The 26,452-nt window shown below is 50.8% G+C and overlaps 14 protein-coding genes across 14 annotated transcripts; 7 read left to right on the top strand and 7 right to left on the bottom strand.

Annotated features, from left to right (window-relative positions):
- Positions 1 to 232: 232 nt before the first annotated feature.
- On the top strand, positions 233 to 2,068 carry CC77DRAFT_214449 (hypothetical protein). Its single transcript, XM_018530680.1, has 2 exons — positions 233 to 660; positions 727 to 2,068. Exons 1-2 carry the CDS (start codon positions 421 to 423, stop codon positions 1,765 to 1,767), a joined length of 1,281 nt encoding a protein of 426 aa, XP_018383575.1. The 5' UTR covers positions 233 to 420; the 3' UTR covers positions 1,768 to 2,068.
- Positions 2,069 to 3,498, top strand: CC77DRAFT_214450 (NAD(P)-binding protein). The gene is made up of 2 exons (XM_018530681.1): positions 2,069 to 2,403; positions 2,519 to 3,498. Exons 1-2 carry the CDS (start codon positions 2,370 to 2,372, stop codon positions 3,439 to 3,441), a joined length of 957 nt encoding a protein of 318 aa, XP_018383576.1. The 5' UTR covers positions 2,069 to 2,369; the 3' UTR covers positions 3,442 to 3,498.
- Positions 3,499 to 4,240, bottom strand: CC77DRAFT_214451 (glycoside hydrolase). Its single transcript, XM_018530682.1, has one exon. The coding sequence runs from the start codon at positions 4,072 to 4,074 to the stop codon at positions 3,556 to 3,558; it is 519 nt and encodes a 172-aa protein (XP_018383577.1). The 5' UTR covers positions 4,075 to 4,240; the 3' UTR covers positions 3,499 to 3,555.
- A 1,717-nt stretch (positions 4,241 to 5,957) lies between these two features.
- Positions 5,958 to 8,330, bottom strand: CC77DRAFT_967472 (hypothetical protein; the record flags this gene model as incomplete). Its single annotated transcript, XM_018535752.1, has 5 exons — positions 5,958 to 6,272; positions 6,350 to 7,421; positions 7,469 to 7,803; positions 7,853 to 8,055; positions 8,105 to 8,330. The coding sequence occupies 5 exons, from the start codon at positions 8,328 to 8,330 to the stop codon at positions 6,204 to 6,206; spliced, it is 1,905 nt and encodes a 634-aa protein (XP_018383578.1). The 3' UTR covers positions 5,958 to 6,203.
- Positions 8,331 to 8,661: 331 nt separating this feature from the next.
- Positions 8,662 to 9,488, bottom strand: CC77DRAFT_1022398 (21 kDa subunit of NADH dehydrogenase). Its single transcript, XM_018525454.1, has 3 exons — positions 9,384 to 9,488; positions 8,786 to 9,285; positions 8,662 to 8,735 (listed from the first exon to the last, which is right to left on the bottom strand). Exons 1-3 carry the CDS (start codon positions 9,420 to 9,422, stop codon positions 8,711 to 8,713), a joined length of 564 nt encoding a protein of 187 aa, XP_018383579.1. The 5' UTR covers positions 9,423 to 9,488; the 3' UTR covers positions 8,662 to 8,710.
- A 1,561-nt stretch (positions 9,489 to 11,049) lies between these two features.
- Positions 11,050 to 12,679, top strand: CC77DRAFT_1010772 (cytochrome P450; the record flags this gene model as incomplete). Its single annotated transcript, XM_018523675.1, has 2 exons — positions 11,050 to 11,100; positions 11,150 to 12,679. 2 exons carry the CDS (start codon positions 11,050 to 11,052, stop codon positions 12,677 to 12,679), a joined length of 1,581 nt encoding a protein of 526 aa, XP_018383580.1.
- A 630-nt stretch (positions 12,680 to 13,309) lies between these two features.
- Positions 13,310 to 13,747, bottom strand: CC77DRAFT_940920 (hypothetical protein; the record flags this gene model as incomplete). Its single annotated transcript, XM_018534755.1, has 1 exon — positions 13,310 to 13,747. One exon carries the CDS (start codon positions 13,745 to 13,747, stop codon positions 13,310 to 13,312), a length of 438 nt encoding a protein of 145 aa, XP_018383581.1.
- Positions 13,748 to 13,979: 232 nt separating this feature from the next.
- CC77DRAFT_214778 (hypothetical protein) lies at positions 13,980 to 15,380 on the top strand. Its single transcript, XM_018530685.1, has 2 exons — positions 13,980 to 14,388; positions 14,455 to 15,380. The coding sequence occupies exons 1-2, from the start codon at positions 14,081 to 14,083 to the stop codon at positions 15,146 to 15,148; spliced, it is 1,002 nt and encodes a 333-aa protein (XP_018383582.1). The 5' UTR covers positions 13,980 to 14,080; the 3' UTR covers positions 15,149 to 15,380.
- A 232-nt stretch (positions 15,381 to 15,612) lies between these two features.
- Positions 15,613 to 17,594, bottom strand: CC77DRAFT_993576 (cytochrome P450; the record flags this gene model as incomplete). Its single annotated transcript, XM_018536415.1, has 4 exons — positions 17,035 to 17,594; positions 16,625 to 16,968; positions 16,340 to 16,578; positions 15,613 to 16,284 (listed from the first exon to the last, which is right to left on the bottom strand). The coding sequence occupies exons 1-4, from the start codon at positions 17,370 to 17,372 to the stop codon at positions 15,613 to 15,615; spliced, it is 1,593 nt and encodes a 530-aa protein (XP_018383583.1). The 5' UTR covers positions 17,373 to 17,594.
- A 503-nt stretch (positions 17,595 to 18,097) lies between these two features.
- Positions 18,098 to 18,828, bottom strand: CC77DRAFT_1022400 (hypothetical protein). Its single transcript, XM_018525455.1, has one exon. The coding sequence runs from the start codon at positions 18,796 to 18,798 to the stop codon at positions 18,577 to 18,579; it is 222 nt and encodes a 73-aa protein (XP_018383584.1). The 5' UTR covers positions 18,799 to 18,828; the 3' UTR covers positions 18,098 to 18,576.
- A 337-nt stretch (positions 18,829 to 19,165) lies between these two features.
- Positions 19,166 to 21,478, top strand: CC77DRAFT_940656 (fungal-specific transcription factor domain-containing protein; the record flags this gene model as incomplete). Its single annotated transcript, XM_018534741.1, has 6 exons — positions 19,166 to 19,516; positions 19,565 to 19,769; positions 19,815 to 19,846; positions 19,895 to 20,072; positions 20,129 to 21,235; positions 21,288 to 21,478. The coding sequence occupies 6 exons, from the start codon at positions 19,166 to 19,168 to the stop codon at positions 21,476 to 21,478; spliced, it is 2,064 nt and encodes a 687-aa protein (XP_018383585.1).
- Positions 21,479 to 22,323: 845 nt separating this feature from the next.
- CC77DRAFT_1010776 (hypothetical protein) lies at positions 22,324 to 23,426 on the top strand (the record flags this gene model as incomplete). Its single annotated transcript, XM_018523676.1, has 3 exons — positions 22,324 to 22,572; positions 22,622 to 22,826; positions 22,882 to 23,426. 3 exons carry the CDS (start codon positions 22,324 to 22,326, stop codon positions 23,424 to 23,426), a joined length of 999 nt encoding a protein of 332 aa, XP_018383586.1.
- Positions 23,427 to 23,853: 427 nt separating this feature from the next.
- On the top strand, positions 23,854 to 25,068 carry CC77DRAFT_1063500 (sphingolipid delta4-desaturase; the record flags this gene model as incomplete). The annotated part of the gene is made up of 2 exons (XM_018528630.1): positions 23,854 to 24,036; positions 24,088 to 25,068. 2 exons carry the CDS (start codon positions 23,854 to 23,856, stop codon positions 25,066 to 25,068), a joined length of 1,164 nt encoding a protein of 387 aa, XP_018383587.1.
- Positions 25,069 to 25,266: 198 nt separating this feature from the next.
- On the bottom strand, positions 25,267 to 26,365 carry CC77DRAFT_940255 (DnaJ-domain-containing protein; the record flags this gene model as incomplete). Its single annotated transcript, XM_018534720.1, has 2 exons — positions 25,267 to 25,966; positions 26,133 to 26,365. The coding sequence occupies 2 exons, from the start codon at positions 26,363 to 26,365 to the stop codon at positions 25,267 to 25,269; spliced, it is 933 nt and encodes a 310-aa protein (XP_018383588.1).
- Positions 26,366 to 26,452: the final 87 nt, after the last annotated feature.

Below are 26,452 nucleotides of genomic sequence, written 5' to 3' on the forward strand. Positions count from 1 at the left end.
TTCCCGCTCTCGCATCTGATCGATCTTCCCAACGTGAAGCACATCGTGGAAGAGACAACTTCGGCGGCCTATTAGGTGTGAATCGATTCTCCAGTATCTATCGCATGAGGGTTGCCTAAGGGAGGCATCCTGCAAATGGTCGCTGAACCTAGGCATTGCACGTCGATGGAGTTTGTTGAAAGGTGAGCTAGAATAGTCGCTGCAACCTCTGATATTGCTTTTCTACGCCTCGTGCAGGGTCTTTATCGATGTCGAGCTCGAAATAGATCAGAAGCTTGGTGGGGGAACCATCGTTCTTGCTTCTTGATCGCCGGCTAGTCGCCCCATCCCTGCCGCTGTGGCACGCTACGCCCCTGACAGCGGCGAGGAGCGGATCGCCAGGCAGGTGCCTTCGGTCATTCTACCACGAGCCAGCCCACCATGCTGCTGTCCGGCGTCTCGCTGCTTGCCGGCCTCGTTGCATCGGCCTGCGCTGCAGACATCCCCAAGGTGCTCGACTGCAGCCTCGACAGATACTGGGAAGCGCCCAAAGAGTGTGAGGCGCCCATCGCACCCGTTGCAGTAGTGGTACCCGGATCGTCCTACATTGCAAAGATAGAGTGCAAGGACTGCCCTTATACCGACAAAGACGACGAGGTTGTAAACCGTGATCATGTACTTGTATGTATAAGCAAGAGGCCTAACCGCAAATGTGTCTAAGGCCATGCTAACCACCGCGCGCTACAGCTCCTCAACGTAACCCTCACCCACGATGACCGCACAGTCCTCCTCAACAATCGCCCGCTACATCCCTTGCCTACAATACCCACACCCCCTGCCTTCGACGTCACGCGATACCGCTCCAACCTCTCACATGCAGAACTGTACGCTGGCCTGAAGTCGGAAGACCCATATTGTCTGAAGAACGGGAATGGCGGATCTGGAGAATGGTGCCGCACAGTACCCTTGACGTCCTCCTGGCGCATGGCATTCGATTACCTATACATTGCGAACCCGAGCGATAGCCATGGAGGCGACGACACAGACGCCGAGTACTGGGACGTTGCGTTGGATGTGATTGGAAAATCACGATACTCTGAGGACAGCGGCCCGCTTTGGAAGTTTGACAGTCCGGATCAGAAAATGCTATGGATGCTCATCAAGGGAACCCTACTGAAGAGAGGTGGCAAAGGAGGACCAACCAAGGTCGCAGACCCTTTCGGGCAGGCCATTACCGACGACAACATCTATGAGTATCAAATTGTTGACATGCGCTTGGTCGCCCGAGCCTACACCTTTCCCGCCAAGAAGCCCTTGACCATCTGGGGTAGGATAGGGCACTTCCTTGGAACCGACGTCTGGGACATAGAGGGTAGTCGCTTTCTCTATCGCAAAGAAGAATGGGGCTACTACGGCAAGAAAGGAACTCTTCGCGACATGTTCGGCGAGTTTGTCCACTGGAGGGACTGGCCTTTGTTCTGGATCATCTCCAGCAGTGTTGTTGGCGGCTTGCTTGCCCTGTTCCTTTTCTGGAAGCTTTACTGGTGGATCGTCGCGCAGCGTGAGCTCATGAAGTGGGATGGCATGGAGGATGTCTGGGAGAACATGAGGAGGGAGAGGGTGGCTGAAGAAGAGGGCGCTCTTCTGGATGCACATGGCGCGTATAGAGACGACCCGGAGGAAGGCAGCTCCTCGAGACCACCGGCGTATACGGATGCGTTGAAGCCGCTGCCAAGCAAACCGCTACCCGAGAAACCTTTACCAGAGGTTCCATTGATCGATGCTTGAGGGCTTGACATTCGGTTGGCATTTCTTAGCTCCTTCCTACCGGATATCTTTCCGTCACGCAATTTGCCATGTTCGTCTTTCACTCGCCTCTTCCACCTCATTTGCTCAAAGGCTGCCAAGAAAGGTCGAATCAGCTGAACTATGAACAATCTGCCTCGCAGCATCCTACAAAGACGTTTCAGGAACTCTTGCTATGCGCACCATTGAAATTTCTTGATTGACAATCATCAGCTAAACATCAAGCCTTGCAATATTACGCCCTGTCTGCAACTGGTGCAAACTGCTTATCCCCGCCAAACTCCGTACAACTCCGCTATACCAAGGGGCAGCTTATCACACATCTACCTTGGATTGAGGCAGTCGCCGACTGAACAAGCATTGAGGGTGTCAACAATCGCTATTATGGCTTCGAAAGTTGAAAGTTTGTGGCACGAGTCATGACCGATGCCGTCATCTGCCGAAGACACGCCTAAAACTGCGGACCAAAAGCGGACCCATAGAATGCGACGATACAAAGGAAGAGGCTCAACGCCTGAACTCTCTACAGCTGACTCATTTGCGTCAAAGTCAATAGTACGCAATTTTGCCAAGATTGAGCCATCATGGTCAGAATCGCGGTAGCAGGTGGCACTGGAAGTATGGCTTCCTCTTCTTTCCATTCATACCTACCCCACCTTGATATCAGCACCATACGAAAGCTGTCATTAGCTCTAAATCAAACCCTCCTATCCCGTACTGACACATCTCACAGACGTCGCAACTGTTTTTCTCAAAACTGCAATCGCGTCCGGCAATCACGACATCACCATCTTCACTCGCTCCGCCCCAACAAAACCTCACCCATCTTCTAAGGTCACCTACAAGCAAGTAGACTACAAGGATCGCGATGCCCTCACTAGTGCTCTCGCGGGCTTCCATACGGTCCTATCTTTCTTCGTTGTCCACTTAGACGTAGACAACGTAGCCCAGAAGAACCTAATCCATGCATCAATTGCGGCAGGCGTCTCACGCTTTGCACCTAGCGAGTGGGGTATCGCAAACTACAGCGGCGTCCCAAGTTACGAGAACAAAGACTTCATCAGAAAGTATCTCGAAGACCTTGACAGCAAAGGTGAACTGGGATCCATGCAATACTGTCTCTTCCAGCCATCCATCTTCATGGACTACTTTGCGCATCCATACCCGCTCGAACGCGATCTCATCACCTGGCCCTTCTTCCTCGACTTCGAAAACCGACGTGCTATGGTTCTTGATGACGGAAACCAACCCCTTGTCATTACTGCCATTCAAGACGATGCTGAGATCCTCGCTCGCGCCCTCGATGACACGCGTCCGTGGCCCAAGGTCGGTGGTATCACAGGCTATCGCACTACCATCAACGAACTGCTCGCTCTGGGCAAGAAGATTAGGGGAGGAGACTGGAAGGTCGAGTACGTGAAGAGTGAGGATATTGCCAAGGGAGAGTTGAAGGCAAGCTGGCTGCCGCTAATTAGTCATCCCACGGTTGGAGATGATGTGAGAGAGGCGTTTAGCAAGCAGTTTGTCCTCATGTTCTTTGAGGCGATTAGCAGTGGTGGCTGGGTTGTTAGTGACGAGTTCAATCAGCGGTTCCCAGACTACAAGTTCATGGGCGCGGAGGAGTATCTGACCAAAGCTTGGGAAGGTAAGCCGTAGGCTGAGCATCTGCAAGAGTGGAGGATGAGGAATGTTTTTGTATAAGAATATTTACAAGAAACGAAGCTCAAGTACATACAGCGCTTCAAGGTTCAACCTCTTCAGTTATCTCATCTACAAGAAGTAGCTCTTGATCTTCGGCAAAATCCCCGTCCAAGCCACACCAGTGGTGGGCTCCATGTTGTAAATGTAATCACCCCACCATGGACCAGCAGCCCACCAAATACCTCCAAGCCAAACATCACTGTTAGCACCCATGTACTTCAGTCCATCCTGCAGCGCAGAAATACACTGCGCATTATTGCCACCCGCAAACTCGCCGATAAGACCTTGCTTCTTGTTATCCTTGAGCCATTTCGTCGCCGCCTGAAGCCTCTCCTTGAAAATCGTAGCGCTGACGCAGTTGGCAGAGGTACCAGACCCATCGGTATCGAGGTACTGGTGCATTTGGTAAACAAGCTTGTTCTGCGGGTCCTTCAAGTTGACCAGACTAGCACCGTTGCCAGAGCTAATCCATGTCCATGCACCAGTCCAGCTGTTTCCCTCAGGGGTAATGTATTGTTTGGTTGCACCGGCGGCACGTACACCATCGATGGCAGCTTGGTTGAGATCGAAGACGAGCTGCTGGTCCATGTCGTGGTACTGCAGATTTGAAAATACGAAGTCAGTGTATGTTTCACATGCAGTTCGTGTAGGCACAACTTACTTCGTTGTTTGTGTCGAAGACGACGAGTTCGTTGTCTTTGTATTCTGCGGCGACGTTTGTCCACCATGTCTTGAAGGCGGCTGTGTCGGTGATGATGTTGCCGAGAAAGCGACCGTAGTTGTGCGGTTGGATCATGGCGTAGGAGCCTTTTGAGGTGATATGGTTTACTTGTTGGGTCAGGTTGCCTAGGTAGAGAGGGTCAAACTCGGCCGTGAGGGAGTTGGGAGTTAGGCGCTCCATTACTGGATGTTGTTAGTCTCACATTTTGGAACGATTGTGATATTGGGTATCAAGATAGGATAGCTTACGGAAGTTCAAACGGAACATGTTCATCCCTTCTGCCATGAACTTGTCGATTGTGTTCAGATCGTACCATGTGTACTCCTTTCCGTAAACACCTGTGAAGTTCTTCTCACCAAACTCCGCACCAGACTCATTGATACCAAACCACTTCATCTTGCGCGCGGAGGTTTGGCGTTCCTCAGCTGGGGCCGCGAAAGCGGTGCTGGCCAAAGCGGCAGCCGCCAAAAGACTGTTGAAAAGCATGGTGTGGAGAGTTGGAGTATGCTCGTATGATCCTACAATTCACGTACTGAGCAAGCATCGTTCTTATACCGTATATAGTTCGCATTGCAATAACTAAACGCCCCACAGCTGAACGGGCCATCCCCTCCGTTCCTCCCACGGCAATGAGCGGGTCTTCATCTGATGCCAATATGAAAAGGCCGAATGTGGCATCATGGTTCTGAAGCCTGGGAGCCGTGGTGCGGGATAAATTGCTTAGGTATATTAAAGGAAGCTTGAATGACCAGGAACGTGGGTCATGCGCAGTGGCTTTTGCGGGGATGCAGGGGTCACCATTCGTGGGGAGACCGGAAACAAAGGAAAACCGTCGAGTTGAAACATCGCGCCAGCTGTTCAGATCTTCAACGTCGACAAGGAGATTTCAGGTGTGTGTATGAAACGTCGAATTGCGCATGATAGTCCGCCAATGAAGACGTCATGGGCGGCCGGTAACGGCCCTTGCATGCCGAGGAAGCTTCGTTGCATATTCGTCGCATATTAATTCTCCTTGGTCCTTACCATATTCGCGCTAGTTTCTCATCTCCTTGTAGTCTACCTACATGTGAGGTGAGCACACAAGCTCCGTGTCGAGAAGGGCAACGCTCGAGCACGCTAAGCATCACAGGGCAAACTCTTGATTGAACGTGATGCGAATTAACAAATCCGTTCACGGTAAGAGGTTTCCGATCATCGCACGGGACGATCTGTGGAATGTGGTGCGAATCTCCATGTCGCATGCTGCGGTCGTGGTGTTCAAAAGCTGTCAGCACGGGAATCTAGATACAAGCTTGAGGTAAATCGAACCCGGAACATCTATCGCGACGCTAGTACACAGATAGGCATATTATGATTTGCAATATTGAAGACCCTATGGGTTGGTTTCCTGATGATGCATACATTGGATCCCGACATGGGAAGAGTTTTCTTCAAGGCTATGAACCGCGTAACTCAACGTAGACGCTGGGGCACAATAAAGTTCTGTACTTCCCCTCAACGTCTAACGCTACGCCGACTAGCGCTAGGGAATACATCCCTCGATGGCACCGCATGATTACCTCTAGCAGCACTATTCAAAGCGTTGCGGCTACTCCTCACACCTGCTCGTTGCAGGTTCTCCCATTGAGGTTGCGTACGAGTGAATGGGCGGCTTGCAATGACCGAAGGCATAGCAGAGGGCACTTTACCGATGTGGGAATGTGAGAGACGATTCGCAGACGCTACATTGATCGCAGCTTGCGTATGTATAGGCGCTTTTGTATTGTAAAATGTCCGATCATTGGAAAAGTCATAGGCGGTGTCGTTGGTGTATGATAAACGTCTCGATTCCTGTGGCGCAATGGAGCCACGCGAATCAAGACGGCATCTCTGATACTGCTGTGCTGAAGGCGTCGGTACTAATCCTACCAACTTGCGCCGGTGGTCCACTTCGATAGGCTCATTTCTAGAATCAACCGGTGAATCGAAGAATGAAAGTGCGTTGAGACTGCGAGGCTCAACCCAGCCGATCTTGTGATGGTTCGTCCTTGGCTTTTGCGACTGATAGCCGCCGGAACGATTTGAACTATCCTGAGGTTCAGCGCGGCTGGGTGACGAGATAATTTGGGCCTGGTCAAGACCGTTCCGGAAATAGGGACTTACTACACTCTCGATTTTGGGACCACGATGTTGTTGCCATCTAGGTGCCGGTGTGGCGGGACTAATATCCGAGACGTTGTGCACTCTGTTCGTAAACCCGTTAGTCTGGTGGTGGCTAGGAAGATAACCGTGGACATCGGTAGAGGTGGAAGATCTGAATGGCGATTGGTGCATGAACGGATGTCCAAGATCCCAACGCTTTTCGTAATCAACACCTTGTAGATTATCCTCGTTCAGAAAACCATGCAACACTTGCCTATTCTCGCCATTCCCACGGTCAATTGTGTTCGGTTGCTTGCGAGGATCTTTCAAGCCTAGCTCTACTCCGCTGTCGCTTGACAACCCATCCATCAGCCGAATGTATGAACGCTCGGTAGGTAAATGGACAGGACGATCACTATTGCCTTGCTTGTCCAATTTGACCGGAGAAGAGGCCCGGAACGTAAAGTCTGATCGGTTGTCATAGAAGCCCATACTAGGAAGGAGTTGTGACTCTCGGGGATCAGAGACATGGAATGACTGTTCTACAGGAAGTGCTCCTGACATATAGGGCGTCTTGCTGCGGAAGTCGTCGTGTCCAGGGCGTCGATCAGCTCCAGTGTCTCGCCAATATCCGTTGTCGTACATCTGAACGTCGTTATTGTCTTCGAAAACATCGCCCGCGATGACATTTGAGCGATCGATGGAAGATTTTTTTCGGAAACCTGGAAGCATTTTGCGCATGGACTGCATCCTAGACATCGGCTTTGGTGGAGGTGGCATGGCATCACGACTTGAAGGAGGATCGAGTTGCATGTTGTTGGGAAGGGGCGAATCGAGGCGTTGTCGCTTCATAGGCCGCTGGATAAATGAGCCTGAAGATGCTGTTCCCATCCTTCCTGTTGTATGCGCCGACCTGCCCACAGTATGGCTTGATGCTGTCGTTCGCAGCTTGGCACCGGGGTGCCCGATGTCTTCAGGCAGAGCCTCGTCGCTATCAAATGCGTGAGGATCGATTCCTTCAAAGTTGGGTATAGATTCTAGTGCCATTGCAAAGCCGAGCTGGCGAAGACGCTCCTGCATCCTTCCGTTTTGACTAGACCAGTTAGCAATCATCTCTTATGCACGGCATGATCAGCCTACTCGACTAGCATAGGAACAAGCTTCAAGTAGTGGCGGATTGCTGACTTGTTGGCCAGAAAGGTCTCGAGGTCTTTTGGATTAACATCACGGAGATGCGCGATCTCTTTGTCAAGGCCCTGTAGTCGTCGGACTTCAGCTTTCATGGCTCCGAACTGATCCTTCTGCAACCGTAGTCGCTCGTTCTCCTGCTGGAGACTGAGGACTTTTTCGCGCTCCTTCGAAAAGAGTTCTTGCGCATTAGCCAGTTTCTGCTCCGTTTCTGTATAGGCCTGCTGGAGGGGCTTGCGGGTAGCATGTGCGTTCTGGCAGTACCGTATAAGTGCGATATATTGAAACTAGTCATTCTTAGCTAGAAGCAGAGACTATACAGGCAGGGCGATATACGCGCAGTGCTTCCATTTCTTTGCCGCTACCATCGAGCCGGATGGGAGGCGCAGTAAACCATGCAGGCGGGATCTGAGAATCGTACTCGTCCTTATTGAAGCCGCGGATCGAGAAGAGATCCTGAGGCTCGCTCTCGCCTTTCTCCTTGACACAAACGGGGCATTTTGCTTTAGGTCGCTGTCCAGCAGCATGGAAGGGTGGTCCTATCGCGAGCGTTAGCAGCTTCCTCATATTGGGTTGCGCGCGACTTACCGCCACCCTCCAGGTGACTGCTGCAGAAGACATGGCAGCAACTGGCGAGATAGAGCCGTGTCACAAGGCGTTCTTTAGGGTTGATTCCATCTGACAGACCATGAACGGTCTCCTTGTGACCTTCGTATACATCGGCAAAGGAAGCGCAACATACGGAGCAGGAGTAGATGAAGTTGAGGGGAGCAGCACCCAGCTCCGATGATACCTTCTCAAAGACGGTGCTCATGGTTTTGGTTGCGATGATATGTGCAGCAGCGAAAGAAGTGGCACGGGATGTGACAGCGAGGTGCAGTCAAGATGCAGGAGTGAGGGCGAGGAAGTCGCTGTCAACAACGCCAAGACAAACACATCAGATCGTGCTTGCCACTCTCGGCGAAGTGAAAGACTCAAGAGAACGGTAAAGTGCACGTGTCGAAGGAACTGACAAGGCGTACAAATGACAGGAGAGAGAGAGGGGGAGAGAGACAAGAATCAGACATTCACACGCATTTGTGATGGAAACCAAAACAAAGATCACAGGTGACTACACAAGCCATATGCAAGTGAAGTCTTCATATGTACAGAAATTGGACTGTCTTTTACTACCTACACAGTTCCTCTGGTAATCTAAGCGAACGTCCGGCATGGGTATCTGTTCTAAGTCAGCACTACTCATGGACAACCCATTTCCGAAAAACTTACGCTGTGCCGTACGACTGCTCGCTCTCCAGCTCATATCGCTTCTGTCCAGCAACACCGTGGACGTGCAGCCCACTTGGTAGTGGAGGCATGCCACCAGGACCTAGTACATCCTTTGCGAGTCCAGTGTTCTTCTCAAATGCAACGGCCAGTCCCTTGGCACCTTCCTCTTGCGCAGCTACCAGCGATTTTGTGCCTGCCTCGCCAATCAGCTCCTGCTTGGGTGCTGCCGCGCTTCCAACTTCCAGCAGCGCAACTGCGTCAGACTGCGTGACAGTCGAGAGCCTGGGGTATCGTCGTCGCACGTCGCGCTTCCAGTATGGGTTCTCGGCGATGTCGGCAGCAGGAACAGTAACAGGGTCGTCGTACGCGTTGGGGTCGAGACCGCCTGGGGGTGGGTTGCGGAATTGCGGGTTCATGGGGATACCCGTGGACCGCTTGGGGTCGAGCGCGAAGAGCCTGTTGATGGCGGCATAGATTCCAGTGGGCTGAACGGTGTATTTCTGTATACATACGATTAGTATTTCCTCCCGAAGCGGTGGATGGCGGGAGAGGGGCGGCAGGGCAAAGGCACGTCGAGATCGGGTCATGGGCGCCGTACCGAAAAGACCGTAGTCTTCACATTCTTGGCCACCGACATCTCGAGAGCGCGTCCTTCCAGGCAGGCTGCAAGGGTCGAAATAGGTCAATGGGCAGGTGTCGTGCTGTTGCGCGTTTGGACAAACTATAGTGACGCTTGGTGATGTTCGTGAAGCTCGATGTCTGCCAAGACGGCGCTATCCGCTTTGATACTCGTGCCTTCTCATTCGTCGACCATTCACCACTCGAAAGTCGTCTATGCAGCACCGCAGTATGCTCATACTCTTGCGCTACAACTCTCGAACATGAGCAGCTTTTCAGTCATCTCTTGTGACGTGCCCATATGTTGGCGCATGTGGATTCCTCGTTCAGCTTGCCACACAATCAAAATGCGTCGTAACCATGAGAATAGACCAAATCTCACAGCGCTTGACGTTGACAGGATGTACCAAATCCTCCGACACATGACGTTTACGATGGCCAGTCTGCACCCGTGGGAATCTAGTTTTCTCGAACAATGGTTCAAAGATTCCTCCTTAGCCTTCCGATCCTTGATTCAGGATTCGCTAGATTGGTAGTACGAAGACCTTCCGCTTCATATCTTCTCTGACCACCTGGCTATGGTTTTGAACACGTATCTATGCGCGAATTTCAACCTCGTATGCACGGTTGGGAGTGATGTCGCATCCCTCGAAAATCATGACAGTTTCTGGGCAAAGACTACCGGCTCCTGGACTACACTCACCTCCCCAGCATACTACATCCAAAGATCGTGGTTACTTCTCTAGCTTACATCGGCGATCGTCCTCATCATTTGCGCTGCGGCCAACATTCTTCTGCGTTGCTTGATGCACATACCAGATCTCTTAGGCAACATCTGGGTGCTGACTAGAGACTCGCCGTACATCGGTGTACAAACACCTGCGAGCAGTATCGATGGCGCTGAACGTTCGAGGCTCTTGAGAGACAAATGGGTCAAGATCCAAGATATAAGGCCTGAGGGTGCAGTGGGGAGGATCGCCTTCAGTGATACGACAAATACAGCGCCGTTGCGAAAGAATCAGTTGTACTTGTAATGAGCATGATCTTAGCATATCTAGGTGACATGTATAATGCTTGGTTCCGCAACTCATCAACTATAGTCACTCTTTGTAAACCTTGCACCTGCATATGCATCTATAGCTACGCCTAATGCGAAATGAATCTTGACCGCACACTCTAGCTCGATCTCTATACCTCCCATGCTTACGCGCAGGATATCCGCGCCCTTCCTGGCCGCGAAAAGTAGGGACAGCACCAGTATCCGCGTTAGCGTCCTCGCTTGCTGAGGTATCCGTCCCACGTGATTGGAGTGGTGTAATTTGCACGACTATCCGACGTTAGCCGTGACACACCGGAACGTATACCCAAGACACCCGCTCGCCGATTATGCGATGAAAAGGGCACGAGACTACTCCACAATGCTGATGCACTTTGTCATCGCGATGGATTGGGAACAGGGAGGGTATTGGGGGAGCTGCGGATGGTGGTGGAAGGCAAATGAGTACTTAGGGAGCTTATCTGCACAACTTTGTAGCGGATAGTCAAGCGTTGTACACAAGTTGTCCATCAAGGGAATATTTGTGGCAATGAGCTTTGGTGCAAATCAATAACATCGCATACTCAGCTTGCTCAAAGTCATCGCCAATATGGCAATTTTATCCCTGCTGGCTTCCATCTTTGGAGTGCTGCTTCTCTACGTACGTTGCTCCGCGTATCCGCTTCACTCTCAACTAACATTACACCCAGATATTCGGGGTCATCGTCTACCGCCTGACCTTCCATCCCCTCGCCTCCTACCCAGGACCCTTCCTTGCAAAGATCACCGACATTTATCTAGCATACTATGCCTACAAAGGTTCCCGGCACCTTGCTTTCCACCGCGCACACGAGCAATACGGACCTTACGTGCGCCTTGGACCTAATCTGCTTTCCGTCAACACCGCCACTGGTCTCAAGACTATCTATGGATTCCGATCAAATGTCAAGAAGGCATCTTTCTACCATGCATTTCCCAGCACACCAAAGGCCGTTAGCGTACATAGCGCAGTCGACAAAATGCAGCATGCGCGCAAGAGGCGAGTCATGAGCCATGCATTCAGTGACTCCGCGATCAAGAGCTTAGAGAAATACATCCTGGCCAACGTACGTGTCGGTTGCGAACTGCTTGGACGCAAGAGCAACAACTGGTCCGCTGAGAAGGGCTTAGCCGACGAGAAAGATGGTGGCTGGAACGACGCGTGGAATGCTGCACATTGGTGCGAGTGGTTAGTTTTCGACATCATGGGTGATTTGGTATTTGGCAAAGCTTTCGGCATGTTGGAAAGCCCTGTCAATCGGTTTGCGACACAGCTGGTTGGTAACGCGGCACACAGGCATCTCATCTGTGGAACGCACCTTACCATCCACAACTGGCATTTGGACAAGCTCTTCTTCCGTAAAATTGCAGGCCAACGAGCGCAGTACATGCAGTACAGCAAGGGCCAAGCCATGGAGCGCACGAAGTTGGGCGTAGATGTCGACCGTAAAGACTTCTTCTACTACCTTCTTAACGCGAAGGATCCGGAAACCGGCAAGGGCTTCAGCATGGATGAGCTTTGGGGCGAGTCAAATCTGCTGATCATCGCGGGTTCCGATACGACCTCGACAGCAATGTCTGGTGCCTTCTTCTACCTCGCACACAACCCTTCAGCGATGCAAAAGGTCTGCAAAGAAATTCGGGAAGCTTTTGCTGATGTTGAAGAGATCGTGACTGGACCCAAGCTCAGCGGCTGCTCATTTCTGCGCGCCTGCATTGACGAGACCATGCGTATGACACCCCCTGTCGCTGGTGCTCTCCCACGAGAAGTGCTCTCGGGTGGTATGGACATTGATGGTCATCATATCCCCGCCGGCGTCGACGTGGGCGTTCCTATCTACACGATCCATCACAACGCCGATTACTTCCCTCAACCTTTCGATTTCATCCCAGAGCGGTGGCTTTCTGATCCTTCCGCAAACCCGCTTCACAGCAGCCTTCAGGCAGCGCAGTCAGCATACAATCCCTTCAGCATCGGTCCCCGTGGATGCATTGGCAAGGGTCTAGCGTATGTTGAGCTGACGGTGACGATCGCAAGAGTGCTTTTCTTGTATGATTTGAGACTAGCACCGGGCACAACGTTGGGTGCTGGAAGCAAAGATTTGGAAGTCGGAAGGACCAGGGCATCTGAATATCAGATCATGGACGTATTCGCAAGCAAGAAGGACGGACCAATCCTACAGTTTAGGGCTAGAGCATAGTTTCATAGCAATAGCACTTGGTCGCAGTACTCACTGACATTGGTATTGGAGATAAGAGCACTTGTTGAGCTAGGTATAACTTGATATTCGGCGTGGGAGCCTGCACTTAACGCCAATGATGTTGTTCATCAACATTGCTCCAGAAGCTTAAGCATATTTCTCAGTTTTTGGACATTATGGGTGCTTGCTCGTACCTGGAGAGTGGAGTATCTTTTCGAAATGGTATACCTCCGGTCCAAATCAACCCTCTGGACGTACCCGCTCGAGCTCCTCGAGATACCCGTCTCGATCCAGACGATCGGGCCAGCCATGCTTCCGTAACGTTTGACTCACAACCTGATTTGTAAACATCAGTAAAGCATCATCAATCTCAACAAGACAAAACATACACTTCCGATCTCCCATGTGTACGGCTGTACTGTCCTGTTCCAGGAGTTGTTCCCCTTCGGACAAGGAACCATTGTCAATCCTTCAATTTCCTTGTAGATTTCGTCAAAATATTCTCGAATGTCATGTGGAACAGACCCCAAAAGCCAAGGCTCATCCTTTGGTGGCTCTACATAACCTGTACCCACTGCATGTAAGATGCCTGGCATGAATGTTAGTCCTCTGGTGGTCTACGTGTATAGGTCATATTGCCAAACCTTTCGTAGTATCCATTATCCACCATGTTGCATATATGTCTTGCGTCAAGGCAATGAAACCAGCTGGCCAGTCTTCAGGACTCGGCATCAACAGTTTGTCAAATAGCTGTTTCCCTTGGCATTTTTCAACAGTCAAGGATTTGAACGGCCAGGTATCGCGTAGATAGCTAAGATGTCGGGTTTGGAAGTATACTTCGTCTTTGCTGTCACCGTCGAGCTGTTTGATGTAAGGTAGATGCCGGAGGAGATCGATTACTTCCTCTGAGCGGCCGAAAGCACGCATGATGTCAACAGCAAGCTGCTCATCGCTCCAGCCTTCATCTGGAGGGTACCGGATCTCTGCGGAATCGAAGTAGGCTGATCTCACTAAGAGCTCGTAATGTCGCTTGAAACAACAAACTACCACATCCCGATCGTAGGCCATTGCTGATGTTGCGGGCCGTGAGGATTGTGATAGACCGTGAGAAAGAAAGTCAAAGCCATAGAGTAATCCAAGTTTTCCCAATGTACAAGCCAATGGCCGTTGCTACACAAATCAGGCCTCGTTAGGAAGATCTAGAGACAATTCTACGCACTCGTGGACAGTGGTGTTCCTGGGCTAGTGGCCCGTTGCCGTCTTATCGATAAGAATGGGACACGCCAAGGATCTTTTTCTGTTTAGTGCGATCGTTACGAGCGGCGACCTCGAATCAACACTACTTGCTGTCATCAACTCCGAATATACAAACTGTCAGACTAGGATTTGTTGTGTTGCACGATGGCTGTACCAAGGTTACTATCGCGCGGGCGCTGTTCCTTTCCCCTGGCGACACCGTCAATACGCGTCGCTCCATCACTTATCCCATCGATCAGAACATCAATTTCAAAGCGAGGTTTCACTGCCAATCAACGCAGCCGGGAAGACATTGTTCAGACTCCATCGAGAGGGCCAGAGATCGCACTTACTGATGCACGCGCTCCGTCAACGTCCGCGGGCTCTTCATCAGAAGCTGTCATGATGACAGTGCCAAAACGATGGGCAAAAACGGACATTGAACAGATACTACGTTCTAAGGGATGCACCATGTATGTGTCACGAAGCATCTACGCTATACATCTCGTCGTATGAATTTTGAGCTAACGGCCAATTAGCAAGAGATTACTGATGCGTGTTGATCGCTTCACTTTTATGAACGCTATCACATGTTTCGTCGAGCTTGGTAGTGAAGCAGAAGCTACCAAGGCCATTAAGGAGCTTAACGGCTTCGAGGCACAGGGCAAATCACTGGTTGTTAAGCCCTTGAACGCTGACTTCAGCTGGGAGAAAAGTGAGCAGCGGAAGGGCGGGCCTTTTGGCTCTCGCTACTTCATTGACGAAGGCACCGCTGCATATGATGCTATGCGTCCGTTACTTGAACGTCGCCGCATTGTACTTTCGGTCGAGACACCCGGATGGTCCACAAACAAACGCTTTGCCGTGGCGGTACAGAACGCAGAGACAATCATTGAGCGACAATTCGGCAAATACGGGATCGAGTCAGTCAGCGGAATGTCGAGGTTCGACAGAGGAAAGACACATGAGCCGAGTTTTCTATGCCTCATCGATTTCAGGACCAAAGAGGGCGCGGAAAAAGCAGTCAACGATCACCACGACACGCAAATCGAGGGCCGCTTGACATGGCTGAGACCTGCCCAACCTTCTGCGTGGAGGATTCATCAAATCCAGAAGGTAGTGGGGCCAGAGGCGTTGAAAGCACTACAGGAAAGCGGTGTGGTGCCCGAGGACCAAGAGGTTTACGAGGACAAGTTTGTCAACCCACGGCCGAAGAGACGGGAGAGACAATAGCAAGACATATCTAGCACAGAAAAGAGATTCGCTACATGCGTGCATATAGTCTTGTGAGAAGACCAGCGTTCATCACACATTCGAGAAATGGTTATAGAACAGCTATGGTTTTGCTCAACCTACAAGAGCCTTTGTCAAGACCATGTATTGCTACTGCCGACATGTTTTGTATGGAAGCACCTGTTATAAAATCCGTACATTAGCCAAGAATTTGACGCTATATTATGAGGATGGTCCGGCTGGTCGATAAACAGGTAGGTAGTACATACTACAAAGCTCATGATGGCTAGCAAATTCTCTATATACATCGCGAACGTCCTAGCTTATGCACCAGAGACGCTCTGATGTCCTGGTACACCTGATTGTTATCCCATGCATCACGCCGTCCACATTCGAGTAGTACACGAAGGACTAGGAAGTCCATTGTGTTCGTCAAGAACTACCAAAAGGCGTCTGTCTTTTTACTACCACTTGATGCTTTCTAGCTCTTTGGAATCACTCTCTTCCCATGGATATAGTTGCTCCGAAGCCTTGATCAACTGCTCGTGTGCATCCGATCGCGGCTTGATTGAACAGCAGAACGGCACCGGATGACTGATCGCACCCGGCTCGAACTTAATTTCTGGCTCCACGATTCGACCGTTCTCGTCAACAGACTTTGTGACATTGAAAACAGCGAGAGTTTGCGCGATAGTGATGAAGAGGGCGTTATTTGCAACATATCGACCCGGGCATATACGTCGGCCGTAACCGAAGATGAAGTTTCTTGGATCAGGCTCACTTTTGTGGGTTGGTGTTTCGAGAAAGCGTTCCGGTCTGAAGACCATTGGGTCGGGGTAGACCTCAGGGTCATGGGTGAAAAGCCAGTTGTTAGCCAGAAGGATGGAACCCTTCGGAATGCGATATCCGCGGCAAGTGTCCTCTTCCGTGCTGCAATGCGGAAGACACATAGGCAAGACAAGGTGCCAGCGATGCGTCTCTTTCATCAAGGCGTAGATGTAAGGAAGGCTCTCCCGGTCTTTACTGCCGGGAAGTCGTTCTTCGCCAATGACGCGATCTAACTCTTCTTGAGCCTTCTTCTGAACTCCCGGGAAGATGCTCATGGCAAGGAAAAATGTCATTATTGCGGAAACGGTCTGGCAAAGAATGAGTAAAGTTCATTCAGCGAGTTCGCTCGTATGCGACACTTACAGTGTCAGCGCCACCTGTGTACAGCGTCAGTGCCGTCCATTTATGGATGAACTCCATCTCGGCATCCAAGGATGTGCCTTCGATTGCTTGCGATAAGAATGATGGCGAGTGTCTCTTCTCGCTCATTTGCTTCTTGACGAATTCGTAAGGCTGGTTAGTACACTGTCGGAGCTGCGTCGCCATCTCTCTGGCCGTGCGCTTGAACTCCATTCCTGGTAGCCACTCTGGTAGGTATCGCACTTTTCAGGGTCAGAAATGGTTCCACCGCCGAGGGGTGATACTCACAGAACGGGAACATATCCACAGACCATCTTCCGGGAACTGTAGCATCAGCGAACTGCTCCATGGTCTTACCAGCTAGATCGACGAAGGGGTCATTGCCTTTCGGTATGGTAGTATAGCCGTACGTGATCTTCAGGATGACACTGCCAGCCTCTTTTTTTATATGGTCGAAAAGCTTGTCGGGTGAATCAAGAAGGTTGAGCAAGAAACGCGCGGCTTCCATCTCTTGAACGCGATCAACTACTGATACTGACGTGTTTGTGCTCACTATCTTCGTAATGTTCTTACGCTGAAGTTTCCATTCCGCGTCGTTCGGAGCCATAGCGGTCGCATGTCGCCAACCAACCCTGATCGCTCGATCAGCAAACGCTGAGTCATTTACCTAGACACCCTAATACGGGCTTATCACTTACATCTCACAACTGAATGTCTGCATTGGTCTTGAGGAGTAGATTGCTGAACGGTCGCGCAGCAGCTCGACAGCAATTTCGGCGTCGTTGATGATGATGAACGTTTGTCCTAGCACGGTGATGGAACTAATAGGGCCATATGTCTTCTTGAGCTGCGACCAATGATGACACTCAAGCACACCGGGCTTAGGCATATCGTTTATATTCCCGATGAATGGAAGGCCTTTCGGTCCCGGGGGCAGGGGTCGTGCGTCTCTTGTTCTTGAGTACAAACGGAACGCATACAGTATGCTGAACATGACCAAAGTCACCAAAAGACTTGGGAAAGACATGAGTGCCATGATGGCGATTATGGGGTTTGGGAGATGGTATGGCTGTTGGGTAGTTTGCGAGCTCTTACGCGGGGTTTAAATGGAAGATCAAGTGTGCCAGGATCGGTCGCCTCGATGCAAGGTGGCATGTCGCTTAGCCTACCCACGTTATCTTATGCGGGATGCAGATGCATAGTCTTCGGTTTGTTGTATGGATACTCCCGAAATGGAGCCATTCACCGAACAGACTGCGAGGGCTGTCCAGTAGGATATGGAATGTTCGCATCGTTGATCCTGCTCTCAGCGCCCGACAAGGCCAACATACAATTTACAAGAACCTTAATTACTGATGCCGAAGGCAGCTTACATTCCAGAGTCATAAAGTGCTTAAAGGAGAATCGCGCAAGTGCCGGATTCAACATTGGTCGAATGGCATTCTGAGAAGCTGGTGGTGAAAGGGTCACATCACAACGACGTGCAACCGGTAATGACTGTGCAAAACTTTTCTGCGTGATTCTCACTGTACCTTGTGTCCCTAGCTGTTGTGGTCGTGTTGATGCATACGGCTTGTGTCAGTCCTTACAACTGGAGGTTCTGCGCTCTATGTGTCGTCATGTGGAGCTAGCCTTTTTTAGCAAATCAACAGCGTGTTAAGCACAGCACCTCATATTCCTACTATATTCTGCTCTCTACAGTTTGATACTCTCCTTGGTCAAACAACACCGAGTGTATTGCTGCAGCGGCCAATACACCATGGAACATGATCTCGGTCCGACCTGTCTTTCGACCGGAGAGAGCGAATAGATGTAAGCCCGCAATCTGTCTGGCTTCTTCTCCGGGTACTGCACTGTATTCCGTTCGAGAGACAACTGATCGACACGACGTTAGTACGCAGACAGATCAACTTACCTTGCCTCTTCTCCAGCTCCTGACGACTTGTGCAACAGCACATACGAACACGTCTGTCTCATTACCATAGTCGAGTTGGCCTAAGCCACGAATCACGGTACAGTAGTCTTCGATTACAAGCCTTCTGTCCTCCTCCTCACACGCAGATAAGTTCGTGCTGGAGCGACTCCTCTCTCCTATTACCTATCCATGTTCAACCTCCGAGTCGTTGGAAGGCTTCGAGATCTTGAAAATATGTTTTCCACGCCACAACACTGAATGATTAACTCGATTGAATCCAGGTCTCTCTGTCTACTCTTCTTTTTCCCGAACGTGCCCCCAAATTTCATTGAGCATATAGACCTATTGCATGTTGTGACCGAGTCGCGACGTAGTTACTAGGCGGCTGGTCTGCATCACAACTTCTGGCGAATTGATCTAGAAGTGGAATTTTGGGCCGAGTAATTTGTCTGTGTACATGATGAGGACATGACTGAGGGCGTAAGCGATAGCCAAGTCGGTGGGAGAGCTCGAGCCTTTGTGCGAGGAGGACACAGGAACCTTGCATTACCTAGATAGAGAGTGGAGGGTCGGGACCGTACCAGAGAGTTTGAATTATCGTGCAAGGTAGCTGCAAGCGAATGCGGGGGGCGTTCGGCCGAAGCGGTTAGCCTCGGTATCGGGCAACATTGATGGCCGACATTGACGGTCAACCCCGAACGCGTGTTTAGCCACACCAAGACTTGAGCAGCTCTTACTCAACGCAGCCGTTTTGACTTGTCGCAGAATCACTGCTAAACATGAGCGCAGATGGCCAGACGTCGAGAGTTGTACCTCCCAGCCGGCGAAGAGACAAGCCTATCTTGAGCTGCACCCTCTGTCGTCGACGAAAGTGAGCGGCTTCGAAACTTGGCCTACCTGCCCTAAGGAATCGCATGCTAATACACTGGAGGTTGAAATGTGACCGGCAACAACCATGCAAGACATGCGTCGATCGCGGACTCTCATTGTCGTGCACATATGTTCGTAGCACCCCGACGCCAAGAGAACCCAAAGTCCCTACCAGCGTTCATGACAGGATTGATCAACTCGAGAAGCTTGTCACCAATCTTATCGGCGGCAACGCAGCTGATCTTGTTAATCCCGTGCTGTCTAGTCCAGCACAGGAGCAGCATCATGACGAACAAACAAACCCTGAACTTCCTGGAACTCCGGATCGCGTGAGGATCAGCGGCGACACCACAAGTTACACTAACGGGGGTCATTGGACAAGCATTCTTGATAGTGTAGGTGATCCTCAAGCAGTGACTCTTACTTCCCTAACGCCATCCCAGATCTCAGAGTTGCGCGAACACCTTGATCAAATCCCCACGTCAACCATTCCTAGAGATGAAGTACTGGATGATGTACCGGGACCAGAGCTGCTGTTTGGACGTTATCCGCATGCGACCAAAGAAGAACTACTCGCCGCTCTCCCTCCGCGATCAGAAGCAGATCGCTTCGTGAATACGTTCTTCGTATCAATGGAAACACACCCGAGTAAGCTCGTTACTCCGCTTATAAGTCACCAACTAACGCCTCTAGCCTTGATACACAAACCAACCTTTCTCAAGCGGGTGAGACAAAAGACGACTTATATTCACGAAATACTAATAAGAGTACAGTACAACGAGCTCTGGATACGGCCATTCGAAGCCCCCACCATGTGGTTGGGCGTGCTATATGCCGCGTTCGCGCTCGGCTTTCGGTTCCAAGCCGCAATGGACGCTTCTCAACCCAGTAGTTCCGATCTAGCTACTGATTCAGTGCGCATGAACTTTTACCGCGAAAAGGCTGTACAATGTAGGTGGTAAACCGTACGAGCTGCACGTGAATATGACTGACACGTTGATTCTCAGGCATGATCCTCGCGAACTATACCAAGACCCCACCATATACGATCGAGGCATTTCTGCTCTATTTTGGTACAGAGTTCGTTCGCTCAGTAGACAGCCAATTCAGCGTATACATGCTTGTAGGTATGATCGTACGCCTTTGTTTCCGCATGGGTTACCACAGAGATCCATCGAGATTCCCGAACATATCACCTTATAGAGGCGAGCTGCGACGTCGCAAGTGGCTTGTAGTCATGTCACTCGATCTCATTACTTCTGCTCAGGCCGGATTGCCGAGAATGATCATGCCATTCATGTACGACACTCAAGAGCCTCGCAACCTGGACGAAGACGACCTCCACGAAGACATGCTAGAACTGCCACCGTCAAGGCCAGAAACTGAGTTGACGCAGCTGCTCTACTCCATCATTCTCACAAGAGTGCGGCATCTCCAGGCACGAATCTTGGACCTAGTCAATACTACTTCTCAGCCACCATACCGAGAGATCAACGATATCGATATTGCTCTAAGACGAGTCTTCGATGGGGTACCACAATCCTCCATAGCCAGCACCGTCGAGGATTTTGGTAGCGCTCTGTCACCAACCTCTATGCGCCACTTGTATTTAGACTTGGCGTTCCTGAAAGCTGAGCTTATGTTGCACAGACCTTACCTTGTACTCGGACGAACAGATGCCAGATATACATACTCTCGAAGAGTATGTCTAAATGCCTCCATAGAAATGCTTGACTTTCAGAACAAGATTGATGCCGAGGTTCAACCAGGAGGCAAATTGTTTACTCCAGGGTGGCGGCTTTCTACCGTGAGTTGGTACATGTCTTCGGTCGTTGCACAAGACTTTCTTCTCGCAACTACTGTCCTAGTCCTCGAACTAGACGCAGACCCCATCCCTCCTGTTCTACAGGCCCCTGAGTCCACGCAAAGCGAGATGAGACTAGATCATGCACCTCCTACACGCGAGGAAATTGTAGCATCATTACGGTCGGCGTACCGCATTTGGTCTAGAGCCAGTAAGAGGTCTCAAGAGGCGCGTAAGGTAGCCACAGCCGTAAAAATTGTCCTCTCTAGAGCCTGCAATACGAAGGAACAGGTTGCGGACTCTGCACAGAGTAAGTTTATTTGCTCCACTCTCTGTTCATGTAAATTGATTTGATCGAACAGCTACTGTCTCTTGTGCACAGTTCAACATTACTTCTCCAGCACCATCTTTCGACTTCAGCGACCCTGAATCTGCTGTTACCGCGCCAGTTCCTTTTGGTATGGGCAATGGTGCTTTCGGACATCCGTTCGACTTTGGCTATATGCCCATGGATTTAGACCAGCCTAACTTACCTTTTGATTGGGTAAGTTAGCTGGCTTTTGTTTTTAAAACTTCAAGACTGACTTACTATCAGAATGATGTGTTTTCCGATATTCAGACGCAGCCTTACGGTGAATATCCACCACGCTCGCTTTTCTAGTAGCAGGGTAGCTAGCCATAGTCCGTATCAAGTCTTCATCTATAGTGGACGGCTAGGAAAATTTGACAAGCGCCAATGAGCAACTCTAAATTACTCACTAAGATGCTGAGAAGCTGCGATCGTCGGTATAGTGTTTCAGTTGCACTAGTGAAGCGCTTCTCGTTTCTGCGCAAACCGCGACCTCACATGTGCAAAAAATCTGACTGCTCCTAAATCGGCTCAACACCCACAACGAACAAGTTCGAATTTTCCAGATGTTGACGAACCAATCCGAATCCAATGCACTTGGAGCCGGTTAATATCCTCGGACGCTCACCAATGCGACGCTTGGGCCATGTCTCGCAGCGACGAAACAGGAACGTCGATCGCCAAATCCGCACATCAATCTCGATCCGGCAACTAAAATGATGTTTGAAACCACCGGTTTGTCCACACACGAGGCTGCAAGTGCCGTATCCGCGACAGAATATAGCAAGTCCGTCATGCAACACTATAATCATGCAACAAGCCTACCACGTGCATTCATGCAGGTCAAACATCGAGATTGGGTTACGCGATAGCGGAAGCAGTTGCGTCATACTGCGCACATGTCCAGGCGATCTACTTATCTTTCCTCTGACTCGCCTATATGTCTCCTGTTATGGACAGCATACACCTATTCTTATGTATTGACAACCGTCAATACTGTCGGTCTTACTCCTAGCGCCTGTCCGCCACACTACCTCTAGACGGAAAGAATGGATCACATAGAAGGGACCTTTTACTTGGAGAAAGAAATTGCAATCGAGCCTGATCTTGGAGATTTGCGAAAGTCCACCGACAAGGCTCTACCTGCGCCTCCCAAGACGCCGAAGAGGGTGTTGATGAAGTATCGCTTCTCTGCCTTCTTCCCAATCGCATTTGCTGTTGCGAGCTTCGTGCTTACGCTGGTGCTGGTGCTCGCAGGAAGCGACGAACACACTTTCGGTGGGCAGTACATGGTGGCTGTAGGTATTTAGCTAAACATTGAGGAGGTCAAGTGCTTACGGAAAGCAGCTGAACAGCTCTGCGGTTACCCAAGAAGGCAGACAGCCAGACGCGCCATCAACGCGATCGGAAGGTGTAAATGAAGAAGCGCTCGCAGACGTCTACTATCTTCATCTAAGGACAGTGTGCTCTGGGTCCATTTCGAACTCTCCAGACGACGCTTCTGACGTCGTCATTGTAGAACGATGTGAAAGCTACAGCACAGCCAGCGATCGTAAGTGAACCAAATCTGCAATGTGGTCGTGCCTCAGCTGACCGGACGTTCGTAGGCCTGTCGACACTGACAACGCCTGCTGTTGGATCTAGAGACTCATTATCCCCAATATTCCTAGTTTCTACGCTCCTCAATACCATGGTCACCATACTGGCCGGCGTGCGACAAGCGATCTTTGCTTCCTTACTCATCTCGCTTGTCGGTGCTGGGTTCTCCGCCGTCTCTGCTATTCCTGCCATCTTCTTCCCACACTCGAAACTCCTCGCCTACTTCAACATGTTTTGGCCAGTCCTTGCGAGCGCATTCGCCTTTGTCGCCGCCATCTTGCTGACGGTAGTTATTTCTGGCGTCTTTCTACTGGCTGGCGAGATCGTCGACGTCGCTGGCACGGACGTCGTTCAAGGTACATCAGTACTTTTGATCGTGTGGCTAGCATGGCTTCTCGTATCTTTATCGGTTGTTTACTGGGGTATTGTTTGGTTTGTGGAGGTTAGGCAGTCAAGCTTCACAAGGAGGAAGAGGAGCGATGACGAAGTGGGGAACTGGAAAGGCATTGGGAGGGAGATTAGGAGTGACGTGAAAGGTAGCAAAATATCATAATCCTTTACTAGTATATTGTATGTGATACTGAAATAGAATGGCACTGTAATGGCGTACTTTATAACGCGTGTTTTGAGTAGGACTGGTTGACTAGAGAAAAACTGCCCTAATCCGTAGATGGTGAGGTCGCGAAGAATGAGTACTGGAGTAGCTTGATATGCGAAATAGTTATCATAGTGTCCGGCATGTAGAATTGAAGTGAGTAAAAACGCGTCAACGGAAGCGTTCTAGAAGACGGGCCCAACGTTCCTGCGCTAGCGGGGTGGCGAGCGGAACGTGGTTATCAGCCAACCATGGGACGAGATGGCCCCACCGCCTCCGACTAGCGCCGAGCTCAGGGTCAAGTACTCCACAAACTCTCAGAGCTCAACCCCTCCGCTCTTTCCACCCACACACTTTCTGCAATTGTTTCCCACGACTGCCCAATATGCGGTCTTCAGTCTCTACAGCGACGGTGCCGTCCAAGGAGCCTGTGCCCCGAGGTTTCACGGTCAGGGCAGAGAAGCAGGAAGAGCCAATGGTCGAGAATGAACACGACCACTTTTTCTGGACATACACCGAGGAGCCGCACAGAACACGGCGCATGGCTATCATCAAGGCACACCCAGAGGTATCATCGATGCCAAATTAATTCAGTCAATCACATGCTCATTCAACGCAGGTGACGAAGCTCTGTGGCCCTGAGCCTCTTACCAAATACGTTGTCCTGTTCGTCGTATCTATCCAAGTCCTATGTGCATACGCTCTGCGCAATACACCCGTTGTATCATGGCCCTTCTTCCTCACCGCATACGTCATTGGTGCTACGGCCAACCAGAATCTCTTTCTCGCCATCCACGAGATCTCACACAATCTGGCCTTCCGATCGCCATTGGCAAACAGGGTCTTCGCCGTCTTTGCGAACCTGCCAATTGGCATCCCGTACAGCGCCTCGTTCAGGCCCTACCACCTGACACACCACAAGTCGCTGGGTGTTAATGGTCTCGACACAGATCTGCCCACCGCCTTTGAAGCCATCTTCCTCGACTCGGTCGCCGGCAAGGCTTTCTTCGCGACCTTCCAGATCCTCTTCTACGCCCTGCGACCCATGTTCGTCTACGCCCTGCCAATGACCAAGATCCACCTCTTCAACGTCGTCGTACAGCTAGCCTTCGATTACGCACTCGTTCGATTCGCAGGAGGAAGGGCCTTGGGATACTTGATCATGAGCAGCTTCCTCGCCGGCTCTCTCCACCCCTGCGCCGGCCACTTCATCGCCGAACATTACGTTTTCGAGAAGCCCAACAAAGACGTTGCGAATCCCGCCAACAAGATTCCGCTCCCGGAAACATACTCGTACTACGGACCTCTGAATTTCTTCACCTACAACGTTGGCCTGCACAACGAGCACCACGACTTCCCTGCCATCCCTTGGACGCGCCTACACACCTTGAACCGCATCGCGCACGACTTCTACAAAGACTTGCCACAACACAAGAGCTGGGTGTACGTTTTGTGGCAGTTCATCTGGGACAAGGACATCAGCCTTTGGTGCAGGGTCAAGAGAGAGGAGGGTGGACGCAAGGTCGGTGCTGGGAGTGGGTGGAACGAGGAAGAGCTGGGCTCGAACGAAAAGAAGGGCCCTATTCCTGGTGTGTTATAGGCTATCCCTGGGTCGTTTGCATTCAAGGCGTTTGAGCGGCCTGATTTCATAGAGTATAGAATCAAGAACGATTACATGGTTACCAACAGGCGGACTGCACGAATTCACATCCTGTCTTTGAATCAAAGACGACCTTTTCTATGCTGACCGCGACAGCGCCAGTACTGTATCTCCAATACAGCATTTCTGTTGTATATCTCATACGGAGCCCACAGCAGCAAGCCGCCAACGTTTCCTTCCTGCCCACCCCACTTCTTCACAATAGAATCCCTTGGACATCGCCACAAACTGTATCCCCTCAAACAAACTCACCAATTCAGCCTGAGGCGACCCCATAGGAAACGGCTCTTTCGCCGGCACTGCCCCATCCTTCCCTACAGCATGTGAAGGGTAATGGGGGTAAAACATGAGATGGCTAACCCGCAGTTCCTTGTAAAACGGTATCAAGAAACCTAAATCAACATCAAAGGACCAACTCCATGCTGGCATCGGTGGAAGTGGGGCAGTGGCAGTGACAGGCAGGGTCCCGATTGTTACACAAAGTTCTATACCCTGTCTGGTTTCCTTGAAGACGGAACTCAATGCCGTACTCTTGTTCCCGGGTGTGGCTTTGACGTCTATAACGACATCTTTCAGAGCGTTGACAGTGGCGGAGTAGGTGTTACGTTGTACAGATATTCTTACCATGATGTCGCCTTCTGTGTCGGCATTCAGGAGGGGCAAAACAGGCCGAAGTATCCATTTGTACTTTTTGGACACTTCGATCCTGAAGTGCCAACCAGCGTGGTTTAAGAAGGAAAGGTTCGTGCGAATGGGACTTTCCGAGACGGGCGCATAGAACCAGGGAGATGGTGTGGTGCCTATAGGTCCGGGGGGAGTGCCAGATGTGAAGGGGTGTCTTCTTGGGGGTTGTGGTGCTGAGGTATTTGGCGGGGGTGCACCGAAAGGATGGAACTTTGGGGGGGTTTGGACGTTGCTGATACTGGTGCTGAAAGGGTCCCGTACCTCCTGTACCCGGTCGGTGGAAAGGTTGTTCTGTTTTCGTATATGAAGGCCTCACTGACTGCGCTAGAGTCTTGTCGTGTTTCGCTCGCTGTACAGGGTCGAGTAGGATCTCGTAAGCTGTAGTCGCTAGCTTGAATATCTTTGTCCGCCTCTCGACTAGTGCTGCTGATAGGTGCAAAGTTTTGTCGGGGTGGTTCTCCAGCGCAAGCTTCTTGTAGGCTTTCTTAATCGCAGCGTCGTCAGCTTGGATGTCTACACCAAGGATCTGATAATGGTTTGCTGGGAAAGACATAGCTAAATGCGGAGAAGAACTGGAAGGAATCTCAGGTGGAGAGAACCATATGGCAAATGATCTTGTGTCGTAGAGACCTTGACCGAG

The sequence above is a fragment of the Alternaria alternata genome (genome assembly GCF_001642055.1).
Source record: "Alternaria alternata strain SRC1lrK2f unplaced genomic scaffold CC77scaffold_16, whole genome shotgun sequence".
Classification (NCBI taxonomy): Eukaryota; Fungi; Ascomycota; class Dothideomycetes; order Pleosporales; family Pleosporaceae; genus Alternaria; species Alternaria alternata.